The 14,844-nt window shown below is 44.4% G+C and overlaps 1 protein-coding gene across 3 annotated transcripts in view; it reads left to right on the top strand.

Moving 5' to 3' along the window:
• Window positions 1-14,844, top strand: part of RRBP1 (ribosome binding protein 1) — a 65,816-nt gene that overhangs the window by 12,545 nt on the left and 38,427 nt on the right. For all 3 annotated transcript variants that reach the window (XM_041732663.1, XM_041732662.1, XM_041732661.1), the window contains exon 2: window positions 11,703-13,762. In XM_041732663.1, coding sequence (XP_041588597.1) covers window positions 11,725-13,762 — 2,038 coding nt within the window. In that variant the 5' untranslated portion in view covers window positions 11,703-11,724. The remainder of the gene's footprint in view (window positions 1-11,702; window positions 13,763-14,844) is intronic.

Below are 14,844 nucleotides of genomic sequence, written 5' to 3'. Positions count from 1 at the left end.
CTCTCAAACAAACCAATACATAAATAAAAAATCTTTAAAAAATAAAGAAAAGGAAAACTGGTATGGGGACACCTGGCTGACTCAGTCAGTGGAGCATGTGACTCTTGATCTCAGGGTCATGAGTTTGAGGCCTGCATTGGGCATAACGATTACTTAATATATAAAAAAAAGAAAACTGGTGTTGTATTATTGGTATATAAAAGAAGCTTTGACACACACACAAAGTATTATCAAGAGAAAGGGCACATCATAATGATCAGAGTTTAACTTGGCTTAAAGATAATGGCAGTTTTAACTTTGCATATTACTAACTTAATCACAAAATACATAAAACAAAAATTGACAAAAGTACAAGAAGTGGTCAAATTTATGATCATGGTGTAAAGACTTTTTAGCACATCTGGTCAGTAATTGACAGCTAAGCAGACAAAAATCTAGGATAGGAGTCATGCATTTGTACAGCTGTGAGGACCACATCCAAACACAAGAACACAGGGATCCTGGTAGAGGAAAGTTCTAATGATTAGAACTTTGAACAAAATTAATGTGGTCTATGACTGTATATAAATAAAACACCACAGCCAACTAATAAACGTTTGACTTCAAATTTTCAAAGATTGGTCCTACCGGGGGCCTTAAACTAAGTCTCAAAGGATTAAGATTATGTAGAACAGGTAGCCTGACCACAGTTTAGTTAAGCTGGAATTTGAATAAAAAGAAATAGAAAACGATCACGTATTTGGGGATCTTGTAAAAATATGCTTTTAGCATTTATTTGTAGTTCAATAAAAGGGGAAATAGAGTAGTAATGAAAATACTACATGTCAAACCTTGTAGGATGTAGCTAAAGTATTATTTACAGGGAAATGTGTACCCTTAAATACACACATCATAAAAGAAAAGATGAAAATTAGTGAGCTGTTGAGTAAGCATCTTTTTTCAGAAGTTATGAAGGACAAAATAAACTGAAACCAGTCAGAAGAAAGTATGGATGAGAAGGAATGAATGAGACTGAAACCAGTGTACATAGGTGAATCCAACAAAGCCAAGATTTCAGTCTCAGAAAATATGAGTAATGTTGACCAATATCAAGCAAAATTTATGAAGAAAAAGGCACAAATCCTCTCAAGAATGTAAAATGGGACTTTACTACAGATGTAGACATCAAAAAGATAAGTGGTTAGACCAGTGACTTGTGCTAAATAAAAATAAATGGTGTAGATGTCATAGATGTTTATTAAAAATATCTGAAGGATCCGAGAAGGGGGCTCTACCACACATTATACACATAAGACCCCTTCTTTTTACATCTCTACATGGGAAGAGTTTCACAAAGTTCTGACCATATAAATGAATTTCTAGGAAATATAACTTATCCACATTAAGCCAATAAGAGAACCAAGAACCCCTGGGGGAAAAAAGATATCTACCAAAAGCAAACATCACGCTAACCAGCGGGACACTTCAGTCTTTTCCTTTGAGATAAGGGAAAACAGGATGGCTGCTGTCTTTGTTGAGCACTGTGTTGGAGGAAAAATTCAAGGAAAAGTGAAGCCAGAGATAGGAAAATTGAGGAGAAAGGAACAAAACCGGAATCCGGAGGCAGGATGCTTATTTACATAGAAAATATTTTTAAAAATGTAAGGATGTGTCCCTAGAATTAGGCAGGGTTGCTGGGGTGGGGGGCGGAGGGTGAGGGAGGAGTCACCCCACAGAAATCTATTATATTTCTGGATATCGGCAACAAACAAAATGAAACAGACCACATTTGCAATAGTGGGAAAGTCTGAAGAACCAAGAGAGAACTCCAAAAGCTTGTAAGTCCCCACAGTGTGCATTATTTTCCTCTACCAGGATCCCTGTGTTCTTGTGTTTGGATGTGGTCCTTACAGCCTTACAAATGCACAACTCCTATCTCAATGGGCTATTTAGTAGAGCCTTCATTCAACAAGCATTTGGGAGTGTGGATGTGCTAGGGTTTGCTTGGATACAGTGCAGGAGAGTCTGCTCCCTGGGTTCTGGGAGCTTCATGTCTGCCCCACTAAGAATTCTGTTGTGGGCCAGCTAGCACATCTTAACTGTCGTCATTTTGAGAAGTCAGGATTCCAGTTTTTGTTGTTGTTAAGATTTTATTTATTTATTCATGAGAGACAGAGAGAGAGGCAGAGACATAGGGAGAAGGAGAAGCAGGTTCCCTGCAGGGAGCCCGATGTGGGACTGGAGATCACGATCTAAGCTGAAGGCAGATGCTCAATCACTGAGCCACCCAGGTGTCCAGAGAAGTCAGGATTCTGGATTCCTACCTCGGAGGCATGTTGTCTTCATTGATGGGGTGAAGCCTCTAGGCTTCCTGTAAGCTTTAGAAAGATTTAGGCCTTTTGAAATGCCTACTTTTCCAAAGACTATTATTTTGGAGAAACACAAAAACATGTCAAATCTTTATTTTTTTCCTTAGGCATAGAAATTGAATCTGAAATAGCCGATGAGTAAGCAAAGGCTTATAATAGAATACATTTCTATTTTTAGTGTTTCATCTTTCTTTAAGATGAGTAGCATTGTTTTTATTTTTAAAGTGGGAAGTCAGTTTCCATTTTCTTAAAACATGAAATAAATAATTTCAGAATATATTGTTTAGCAACTAAATTTTCTCTTCGTTTTTCTGGGTTAAAAAAAAAATCAGAGATTACACTTATTATTTAGATGAGGTGTCTGAAAACCCTCTTCTCCAGACATTTAGAAATGTTAAAGTCAGTGAACATTCTCTACAAATCATAGCTGAGCTTATAAAGTAGTAGTAAGAGAGATCGCCAGAAGCTGTAAACTGAGGGTGAAGGGAATGACTAGGGCCTGGAAGTAAGCTGACCCTGGGTGTGGGTGAGGTCTTGTCTCCAGAGTCACCTGGGTCTCTGGCTGTCACGTCCTTGTGGGAAGAGGGGTTCATTGAGGTGGGGAATGGGGCCTGAGTCCGCCCCCCTCACCCCTCATGTGAAGCCTGTGCCCTTGAAGGGCCACACCCTCAATGGAAGGGCAGACTAGTGGCCAGGGGAGGTGACCAGGGGCTTATCTGTTTTGTCCCAGGGAAGAGAAGGCCGCAGGCTCCCAGAGAATCTGTTACAGGAAGCCCATGCCTTGTGTAAAATTCAGTCTGTGGGTGCTACTTTCTGAGGGCCTGATTGAAGCAAAGATTAAACTGTTCTGAGATGAGCCCACAACTCAGCCAAGACACCTTTGCCTCTCATCAAGTGCCACCAAAGGTGTGACACCAACTCACTATTAAAGGTATATAAAAGTAGACAATGAAAAACATTAATGGAAAAAAATAATACAGGAACAAAAACAGGCCAGCTTGAAAACAAATAGATTAAGTCAAAGGACTAATCATAGAGCTGGTTAGATTCAGCTGAAGACACTCTTGGTGACGGGGAACACGTCTGGAGTTTTGCTGACTGGCGGCACAGAGGTCTAATTAGGAATTCTGCCAGAATTTATGAAAAACGAGAGCCCTCAAGCTCAGAACGCGCCATGAGCCTGAGCGAGGTCAGGATACACACCTAAAACATTTTGTTTAAGACGAATCTTGAAAGTTATGAGAAGGTTGCCTGGGTGGCTTGGTAGGTTAAGTGTCTGCCTTCAGCTCAGTTCATGATCCCGGGGTCCTGGGATCGAGTCCCAGGTTGGCTCCCTGCTCAAGCAGGGACTCTACTCCCTCTCCCACTGTTCCTCCCTACTGCTCGTTCTTTCTCTCTCTCTCTAACATAATCTTTAAAAAAAAAAAAAAAAAGTCATGAGAGATTTTTTTTGAAGGTGTTATAAAGAAACAACAAAGCAGTAGCGTGTTTCTCAATAATAATTCTTCCTCCCCCACCAAAAAAAGCCAGAAGACAGGAAGACAGATAAAATAATGTCTTCAAAGTGGTGAGAGAAAAGAACTGCCAGCATGGAATTTTGTGTACTCAGTTAATCCATTCATGAAGAGTGCGGGTGGAATACAGACATTATTGCAGGTCTGTGAGGACTTGAGAAAGTTGATCCAGAATTGAGCCTTGCTGAAAGAGCTGGTCAAGATATACTATGGAAAGACCCAGAAAGAAGGGAGTGAGATGCAAAAAGCAGTGGCAGGCAAATAAATTGGTAAACATTTAGGGAATGCAAATGTGAGTTCTCTGAGACGAGGAGTTGTTCTGGGGTGTGTGATGGAGAAGGGGGTGCACCAAGTTGGAAGAGGGGCTTATGTGAATTGGAAGGGGCACCAGACTTCAGGCATTCTAACAGTTCTGCCACTGTTGGCGAAGCGGCTGGAGGCATTGGTGAAATCAGGTCAAGTATGTATGTTAGGGAAATGGAAGGATCAAAAACATTTTTATTAGGGTTGCCTGGGTGGCTCAGTCGGTTAAACATCTGCCTTCAGCTCAGGTTGCCATCCCAGGGTCCTGGGATCAAGTCGTGCATTGGGCTCCCTGCTCAGCGGGAAGTCTGCATTTCTTCTGCCTCTTTCCCTTACGCATGTACATGCTCTCTATCACTTTCTCTCTTCCTCAAATAAATATTTTTTAAAATTTTAAGTTCAGTACTCACTAAAAAAAAAAATTGTATAACTTCAAACACCACAGAGAAAAAGGAGATAAAAACCTAAATAGTCCAATAGGGTGCAGAAATAAAGGGGGTGGGGGAGAATAAGCAAAGAAGGAGGATTATAAATAGGAATGACAAAATAAAGGTTTAAATGACTCCAATTATGTAGGAAATCACAATAGGCGTTGATGAATTAAACCTACCAGTTAAAAAGACAAATTACTACACTAGTCTTAAAATAAAATCCAGCTTTATGCTATTTTTAAGAGTTCTACGTAAAATATACGAACACAGATAGGTTGAAAGTAAAGAATAGACCAGGATTCTAGGCCAATATTAACCTCTCAAAAGTTGAGTATAACTTTTTAAATAGACAAACTAGACTTTCATGGGGGAAAAAAAGTTTATTATTAGGGATAAAGAAGGTCACTGTATAATGGGGAAATAACAGACGCTCTATCAGGAAGATGTAACAATGCTAATCTGATGTTCACCTAATGAGATGGCCTTCAAATAAAGCCCAGATTGACAGCTTCCCAGCAGAAACTGGTAAGTCCATGATCATGGTGGGAAATGTTAAAAGCTCTCAATAGCTATAGATTGAGCTGGCAAAACATGATTCTATAGAAGGTTATTAAGCTCAAACTAAGGATACACATAGAATCTTTCACTCCATAGAGTACACATGTATTTATAAAAATTGACCACAATCTAACAAAATTAACCAAATACCATAATCTAAATCAGTATGTTGAGCCTCAAAATCAATTTAATTGATTACAAAAAGCCTTTCCAAATGTTTTAATGGTGTAGGAAATCCTGGTGCATCACATGTACTAGTATTGAGCTATTTCATGAAAGTTCTGTTATTTATGCATTGTATATATGCACATTGGCTAGTGTGTATGCTTCTGTGTCCTGGGTCATGTAAAAAATTCTTAATATGTCTAGATCCTGGTTAAAAATCTATATCACACAGAACAGATTTTCTAATGACAGCAGAGTTAAATGAGCAATTATCAATAATAATTCAAAGCCCCCACGTGTTAGGGAAGTTAAGGACACTGCCACCTCACGAGTCTAAGAGATGATATGGGAATTGGAAGATAAAACTGAACAATCGTGGAAATTGTGTGTGCTGCAGCTTGTAGGATGAAGCTAGAACAGTAATTAGAGGGAAATTTATTGCCTTAAATACTTGGCTACAAGAAAAAAAAAAAAGGCCTGAAAATAGTAAATGTCCATGTCAGGAAGTTAAAAAGAACAGAATAAACCAATGGAAATTAGAAGAAGGAGTAATGAAAATTACATATACTGGATCACAGACCCAAAAGCTGATTCTGGAATCATCATTGAAATTGAATCAACGATGTATAACAGCCAAGACATGGAACCAACCTAAGTGTCCATTGACAGATGAGTTGGTAAAGAAGTTGTGCCCCCCCCCCCATGCACAAGCACATATGTGTACACACATGATGGAATATTTCTCAGCCATAAAGGAAACCTTACCATTTGTGACAACATAGATGGATCTTGAAGGCGTTATGCCAAGTGAAACAAATCAGAGGAAGATGAGTTCATATGATCTCACGTGTATGTGAAATCTAAAAAAACAAAACAAAACAAAACAAAAAAACCCAAAACCATCTCCTAGAAAGAGAGATGATGTGTGGTTACCATGGGCAGGGGGAGAGGGAATTGCAACAAGGGGTCAGAAGGCACAGATTCCCAGTTACAACATAAGTGTGTGCTAGGGACATACCAGACAGTTTGATGACTAAGCTAACGTTGCTGTATGCTTATGTCTGAAAGTTAAGAGAGTGAGAGTTCTCCTCACAAGGAAAAAAATTGTTTTCCTTTTTTTTTTTCTCTTATTTTTGTCTCTGTATGAGATGATGGATGTTAACTGAAGTTAGCATAGTAATCATCTCACTGTGTGTGTGTGCAAAAGTCATGGCATTGTGCTCTACTCCTTAAGCTTACACAGTTCTGTATATGTTCATTCTAGTTCAATAAAACTGAGTGGGAAAATGAAATTAGCACTTAAAAATCAGCTTCTAACCCCTCCTTCCACTGCCGAGAACAGATCTGGAAACACCAGATCTTGAGAGTTTTACAGGCAGGTTCTACCAAACCTACAAAGAACAAGGGGAAAGTGACCATCCTTAGTTTTATGAGCTGCAAGTGACCTTGCTACTGAGATTCCATAGGAACGGGGTCATGAGAATGACCCCTGATTTTTCTCGCAAGCATACATGCAAATCTCACATTAAAAAAAAAAGTGAACAGACCAAATCTAGTGATACATTAAAAAAGAAAAGGCCCAACGTCAAGAAGCGTTTATACCATAGGAACCATCTGTGAGTTAACATTAGAATATATATTATTGTGATTCAACCCATTTCAGATTAGAGAAAATGTCAAGTGATAAAAAGCATTTGCTAACGTTCAGTATCCAATTGCTTAAAAAGAAGAAAAGAAAGGTAACTAGGAATACAAGATAGCTGAACCTGATAAAATGTTTTTCCCAAAAAACCTGTGGTCAACATGGCATCTGATAGAGGTGGAAACTTAGAGATGAGTCGTCCAGTAAGCTCCGTTCCGACCCTGATCAATGCAGCTTCAGAGTCCTGTGAAACGAGCTGAGGTGGTAGGAAATGGATGGTCACAATATTTTTCACAATATTTAAAAACCTTAGGAGATGGGGGTGCCTGGGGGCTCAGTCAGTTAAGCATCCAACTCTTGACTTAGTCTCAGGTCACAATCTCAGGGTTGTGAGATGGAGCCCTGCATCCGACTTCACTGTGAGCATGGACCGTGCTTAAGATTCTCCCTCCCCCTTCCTTTGCCCCCCCCCCCCCCCCCCGCCCTCTAGTCACTTAAAAACAAAACAAAACACAACCTTAGAAGATGCTAGTCCTGATGTGGTTGTATCTGCCAGGGTCTCTGATTTATTGTCATTCTGTTTTAGTTCTGTGCCTTCCTGGCTGGTCACCTGGTGTCCAGAGAGTACATCCAGACACTTGCCCTCTTGGGTACCCGCCCAGCATACCCCACGCCCCACACTTCTCCATGGCATGTGATGAGACCTGGCTGTTGAGGTCTCTTCACAGAACTTCACCAAATCCTGATCGCTTGTTGGCCTGAACTGGCCAATTTGGACTGGGTAGATCGGACCACACGAGTTAGCAGATGTTTTCCATGTCTAAAGAACTGAGGGCTTTCATTCACTTTTGCTCCTTGAATCCTTACCGCCTAGGAACAGAAGAGAAGCCATTCTCTACAAGCCTCAAGGTGGCTCATTGAGTTTGAGCCTGCCGAGCCTGGGAGTGGTCCCCGAGCCTCTGGGTGGCCTCCTGCTTCCTTTCCTCCCAGAGCCTCTGCCTTTCTGCTCCACACTCTTAAGTGTGCTAGTAATAATAAGTAAAAGCACATATTTCATAAATGTTTCCCGAAGTGAGAGAACGTATCTTTTTTGGGGACGCCTGGGTGGCTCAGTGGTTGAGCGTCTACCTTCGGCTCACCGGTGTGTTCCCGGGGTCCTGGGATTGAATCTTGCATCGGGCTTCACGCAGGAATCCTGTGTCTCCCTCTGCCTGTGTCTCTGCCTCAGTCTCTGTGTGTCTCATGAATAAATAAGTAGTTTTTTTTTTTAAATTTTTATTTATTTATGATAGTCACAGAGAGAGAGAGAGAGAGAGAGAGAGAGAGGCAGAGGGAGAAGCAGGCTCCATGCACTGGGAGCCCGACGTGGGATTCGATCCCGGGTCTCCAGGATCGCGCCCTGGGCCAAAGGCAGGCGCCAAACCGCTGTGCCACCCAGGGATCCCAATAAATAAGTAGTCTTAAAAAAAAAAATGCTGGTCTTGAGAGCACACTTGGGAGGCCTCACTGGCTTTCCCACCCCTGTGAGTCTGGGATCTCAGTGATGTTTCTGCTGCACCCGCGCCAACTGCAGAGGCAGGATAGCCAGCTTTCACTTCGATTTCTTTGCTGTTTGTGGCGATACGGCCTTAGCCGTAAATGTTCCAATGTATTCTTTCTGAAGACTAGGGCTTTTCATTTTCTTGTGAACGATTTCTTTTAGAGAAATTCTAACTCAGGAATTAGTGGCAGGGATATAATTTCTTTTTAGAGCAGCCCGTTCTGCAAAACTTGGAAGACACATTTTGTGCTGCCATCAAACATACATTTGTGTGTGCGGCAGAAGAAAAATATTCTCCCAAGCTAGCTTTTCTCATGTGTGTGCTCCCAACAGAGGATATATTTTTGTATCCCATATTTGCCTAACTTGAGTACCATTCAAGGCAGCTTTTTCAGGTGTGGCTTTTCTGCTTCCACCACAAGGCCTCACTGATCCCACAGTGCTCCACGGGAACCAGACCCTTCTTTGTGGGAGCCTGGTGACTGTGTTGGCATGGTGACCCTGCTGCAGCTCCATGGGAGACGGCCCTTGCAATGTACAATTGCTGACAAGCCACTTGGGGCTTCTGGAGTGACCCAGGCATCACTCTGCCTCGAGAGAAGGGGAATGTGTCAGAGGATTTTTGTCATCTGAATAGGTTAATACAGTGATTATAGTGTAGTTTTTGTAATGGGATATATCCCTGTTGCCCAAGTTTTGAGAGGTTCTTGTGAGCACTCAGAGTTTTAGCTGGTGGATGGCCCACCAAGAAATGGAAGTTGACCGTAGTACCTTCCAGGCCTTCTTGTCCCTTCCCTCCTGTCCACTGGATTCCCTCCAGGGGTAAGCAGGGTGCAGTTGCCTTTCTGGTACCTCATTTGTGAGTGTGTCCCTGGAAAGGCTAATTAGGGACAGCCTCTCTTGAGGGTGCCTGGCTGTGGCTCACACTGCCTCAACCCACGCCCAGAGATCAGAATCCACTTGCCCAGGATTTGAAGGCTCCATGAGCCCACCTTACACTTCACCTGTGGAGATTGTGGCTGTGATAAAGAGGTTCCCCTGGTATCACCCTGGTGCCAGGGTGATAGTCCGGGAGAAGTAAATGTCCCAGCCACAGCTGGTGGGGTTACCGCTGGGGGAGCACATGCTGTGGTGTTTTTATCATGAGTCCCTTAAACCCTGTTCCTGCAAGGGGCTTGTTTAGAAAGCCACGGTGAAATTGTGTGTGTGTGTGTGTGTGTGTGTGTGTGTGTGTTTGTGTGTTATGTGATGGAAATGCTGCTTCTTTGAACCTAATGCTGAGACATTTAACACCATCTCTTCTCAGTCCCTTCTTTAAAATGCCCTAGTATCACAATTTGGATTTTGTGATTTTTTTTTTTTTTTTTTGATTTTGTGATTTTTGAGAAATTCCCACCCTCTTGCCCTCTAGGGGAGGAATATCAACTGACAAGCCTGGACCTGGCCTACCCCAAGGTCTAGAGATTGGGGTGTGGAGGTCATGCCAGGTGATGGGGCCTGTTGACCTCTCTCCTTCTGCTCCCTCCTCCCTCTTTCCACCTTCCCTTACCCACCTACTTAGACTTGCATTCTATTTACTAATTCCATTGCTGCCTCCCTTTAGGGGGCCTAGGATCTGTTCAGGGGACTGGGAATGTAATAGTAGCATCAAAATTCGTTGATACTAGATGAATGCATCCGAATCAGTAAGCCTCCTGGGGTTCCTCACCAAAGTCAGACCCAGCCTGGGCTGGCAGCCAGGAAGCCATGGACTCTGGAACAAGGGCAGTGAGAAGAGTTGGCTCATCCTCTTGGTTTGGAGAGTGTCAGCAGGCAAAGGGCTCCCTCCCTGGGTTGAGGATTGGGTCTGGTGACACGGTTTTCCCTCCTTCTTTGCAACCTGCAGACATGAAATTCCAAACTTGGGGTCTTTTATTTGGTGTACTTTGTAAGACTTCCTGTTTCCTCACATGCAAGTTGCAAGTTCTGCAACTTTTTTTGTTTTGTTTTTTCTTTTTGAAGGGGCTCGAGAGGGAGAAGGAGAGGAAGAGAAAATCATAAGCAGGCTCCATGCCCAGCACTGAGCTGGACACAGGGCTCAGTCTCGCAACCCTGAGATCATGACCTGAGCATAAATCAAGAGTCCTGTGCTCAACTGACTGAGCCCCCAGGCTCCTCACAAGTTCTTCAGCTTTTTAGGAGCTGTCTTGAAGGCCAGTTTTTTTCTCAACAAGTATTATCATTTCACAGGATTCTGAAGGTTTATCTCTGACCCTGGGCTGTCATGTTTATTATCAGCACTGGGGAAGAGAGACAACAGAGTAGAGATGGCATGCCAGAGGTCTGCTGGCCAGAATGCATGCAGCTGAAAGCCTGCAGAAATAACTTGGTTTGGTTTACATGGTTTTTCTTCTTCTTCTTTTTTTTTTAATCATTTGATTTCACTTTAGAAAAAAAGATTTCTAGCCTAATGCGAAAAAGCAAAAGATCTCTCAATATGGCACGCACATTTCTACAACAATCGGCTATGGCTGGGTGACACATTCCCCCCTAATTTACTGGAGCATTCTTGTCACAGTCCTCACCACTCCCTGTTGTCTCACCCCTGGCCCGTGCTTATGCTTATGTGTATCTTTGACCCCTGAAGCAGAGAATCTCTTGGATTGTGATTGTGGCTTCTGAGTCTCCAGGGTATTATGTGTCCAGAACTGTACTCTCCCATTCCTCTGTTGCTTCCTACCTTAGTACTAATAGGGGCTGCTCATAGCTTACATAAAAACTCACTTATGGGGCACCTGGGTGGTACAGTTGCCTAAGTGTTTGACTCTTGGTTTCGACTCTGGTCATGATCTCAGAGTCTTGAGATCAAGCCCCAGATTAGGCTTCAGGGTCTTGAGCTTGAGCCCCGTGTTGGGCTCTACAATCTGTGTGGAGTCTACTTAAGTTTCTCTTTGCTCCTTCCTCCATGAGCATGAATGTTCTTTCCCTCTCTCTCTCTCTCTCTCTCTCTCTCAAATAAGTAAATCTTAAAAGAAAAAAACCTCACTTCCAAAGAGGGGCAGGAAGGAATGTATGACGTCAGAGATTGCCGGAATTTGTTTCTTCTTTGAAATTATCAGTATGAAGAACTAGTGAAAGCTTAAGTTTGGGGGTAGGGTTGAGGATGAAAACTGTCAAATGCCTCTTTCTGCAAAAAGTAACCTACGTGTATATATTTGGCAGGTTAAAGGGAAAGCAAGCCAGGATGGATATTTACGACACTCAGACCTTGGGGGTTATGGTATTCGGTGGATTCATGGTCGTTTCTGCCATCGGCATCTTCCTGGTGTCAACCTTTTCCATGAAGGAGACGTCATATGAAGAAGCCCTAGCCAACCAGCGCAAGGAGATGGCAAAAACTCACCACCAGAAAGTAGAGAAGAAAAAGAAGGAGAAAACAGTGGAGAAGAAAGGAAAAACCAAGAAAAAGGAAGAGAAACCTAACGGGAAGATACCTGACCATGAGCCAGCCCCCAATGTGACCATCCTTCTCAAAGACCCAGTGAGGGCACCCGCAGTGCCCGTGGCTCCAACCCCAGTCCAGCCTCCTGTGGTCATTGCCCCTGTAGCCACAGTACCAGCCATGCCCCAAGAGAAGTTGGCCCCTTCCCCTAAGGACAAAAAGAAAAAGGAGAAAAAAGTGGCAAAGGTGGAACCAGCAGTCAGTTCTGTAGTGAATTCCGTCCAAGTTCTTGCCTCCAAGGCTGCCATCTTAGAAACTGCTCCCAAGGAGGTGCCTATGGTGGTTGTGCCCCCAGTGGGTGCCAAGGCTGGTACCCCAGGCACCAGCACTGCACAGGGCAAAAAGGCAGAGGGAGCCCAGAACCAGAGCAGAAAGGCAGAGGGAGCCCCCAACCAGGGCAAAAAGGCAGAGGGGGCCCTCAACCAAGGCAAAAAGGCAGAGGGGGCCCAGAATCAGGGCAAAAAGGTAGAAGTGGCCCCAAACCAAGGCAAAAAGGCAGACGGGGGCCAGAATCAGGGCAAAAAGGCAGAGGGGGGCCAGAATCAGGGCAAAAAGGTAGAAGGGGCCCAGAATCAGGGCAAAAAGGCAGAAGGAACCCCAAACCAGGGCAAAAAGGCAGAAGGGGCCCCCAACCAAGGCAAAAAGACAGATGGGGCTCCCAACCAGGGCAAAAAGTCAGAAGGAGCTCCAAACCAGGGCAAAAAAGTAGAGGGGGCCCAGAATCAAGGCAAAAAGGTAGAGGGGGTGCAGAATCAGGGCAAAAAAGCCGAAGGGGCACAGAATCAGGGCAAAAAGGCAGAAGGGACCTCCAGCCAGGGTAGAAAAGAGGAGGGGACCCCAAACCAGGGCAGAAAGGCAGAGGGGAGCCCCAATCAGGGCAAAAAGGTAGAAGTGGTTCAGAACCAGAGCAAAAAGGTAGAGGGAGCCCCCAACCAGGGCAAAAAAGCAGAGGGGGCTCAGAACCAGGGCAAAAAGGCAGAAGGTGCCTCCAACCAAGGCAAAAAGGTGGATGGGGCTCAGAACCAGGGCAAAAAGGCAGAGGGGGCCCCCAACCAGAGTAAAAAGGTAGAGGGGGCTCAGAACCAGGGCAAAAAGGCAGAGGGGGCCCCCAACCAAGGTAAAAAGGCAGAGGGGGCTCAGAACCAGGGCAAAAAGGCAGAGGGGGCTCCCAACCAGGGCAAAAAGGCAGAGGGGGCTCAGAACCAGGGCAAAAAGGCAGAGGGGGCTCCCAACCAGGGCAAAAAGGCAGAGGGGGCTCCCAACCAGGGCAAAAAGGCAGAGGGGGCTCCCAACCAGGGCAAAAAGGCAGAGGGGGCTCCCAACCAGGGCAAAAAGGCAGAGGGGGCTCCCAACCAGGGCAAAAAGGCAGAGGGGGCTCCCAACCAGGGCAAAAAGGCAGAGGGGGCTCCTAACCAGGGCAAAAAGGCAGAGGGGGCCCAGAATCAGGGCAAAAAGGCAGAGGGGGCTCCCAACCAGGGTAAAAAGGCAGATTTGGTTGCTAATCAAGGCACAAAGGCAGAGGGTGTTGCAGGCCAGGGGAAAAAAGCAGAGGGGGCCCCCAATCAAGGCAAAAAGGCAGAGGGAACCCCAAACCAGGGCAAAAAGTCAGAAGGATCTCCCAACCAGGGCAAAAAGGTGGATGCGTCTGCCAATCAGAGTAAAAGGGCAGAGTCAGCTCCTATCCAAGGCAAAAATGCAGATATGGTCCAGAGCCAAGAGGCACCGAAGCAAGAGGCTCCTGCAAAGAAGAAATCTGGTTCAAAGAAGAAAGGTGAGCCTGGTAAGTAGTTGTGATTTCTCTGTGAACTTGGAGGGAAGAGCTATCTTTCAGTGGCTTATGAGGAGCCCTATGTATCAGTTAGCTGTTGCCACAACAACTGTGTAACAAACGTATCAGAATTCAGTGGCTTACATTGGCAGTCATTTACTCTTGGTCATGCTTTTGTTGAATTGGCTGAAGGTTGACTGATCTGGGTTGTCTTAGGTGAGTGGCTCTGCTTCATGCTGCCATTTAACTGGGTTTGGCTCCTTGCCGCGGGTCAAGCCTAGGTCTGCTGCACTTGTGTTGATTCTGGGGCCCAGGCTGAGGCTTTAGAGATTCTAGCGGGCCCCAGAGGCCCTCGTTTTGGTGATGGCAGAGCTCTAAAAGGACACATTTCAAACCGGCATCCTGTTGGCCAGAGCAAGTCATGTGAGCCAAAGTCAAGGGGCAGGAAGCCCACTGTCTCCAGTGCGAGGGACTGCCAAGAGTCGTTGGGAAAGGTGTGAGGAGGGGTGAGGTGAGGTGGAAAATTAGGAATAGTAATTCCATCCACCACTCAGTCTGGAACACTTCTGTGTCTTGGCAGATCTGTCTTAGATGTCTGGTGCATTCTTCCAACCTGTTCTGTTGCTTAGCTCACCTGGTAATCATTTATGTTTGTTAAATGAATAATCGTAGGGTATTTTTAAGGAGCAGTGGCATCTACCTCCACCCCAACCCCAGTGTTTCCTCTTCCCTACCCCAGTTATTTAATGGACCATTTTATATACATGTAAGATACTACAGAACATTAATTTTCTGTTATCGTTTTAGTGCATATTACTATAGAAATTACTCCAGTCTGAACTCAGATCACGTAGGACTTTAATCGTTGAACAAATGAACCCTTAATAGCTGCGAGCCAGTGAGTTCCTGTTTCATGTTCATCACTCATTTGATACGGTAGTCTTACATTTTGTTTCCTCTCTCTCTCTCTCTCTCTCTCTCTCTCTCTCTGGGGGCACCTGGCTGTCTTAGTTGGTAGAACATGTGACTCTTGATCTCAGTGTCATGAGTTCAAGCCCCACGTTGGGCATGGGACTTACTTTAAAAGAAAAAAA

This window comes from Vulpes lagopus, chromosome 18 (assembly GCF_018345385.1).
Source record: "Vulpes lagopus strain Blue_001 chromosome 18, ASM1834538v1, whole genome shotgun sequence".
NCBI lineage: Eukaryota > Metazoa > Chordata > Mammalia > Carnivora > Canidae > Vulpes > Vulpes lagopus.
This window is presented reverse-complemented; position numbering and strand designations above follow the sequence as displayed.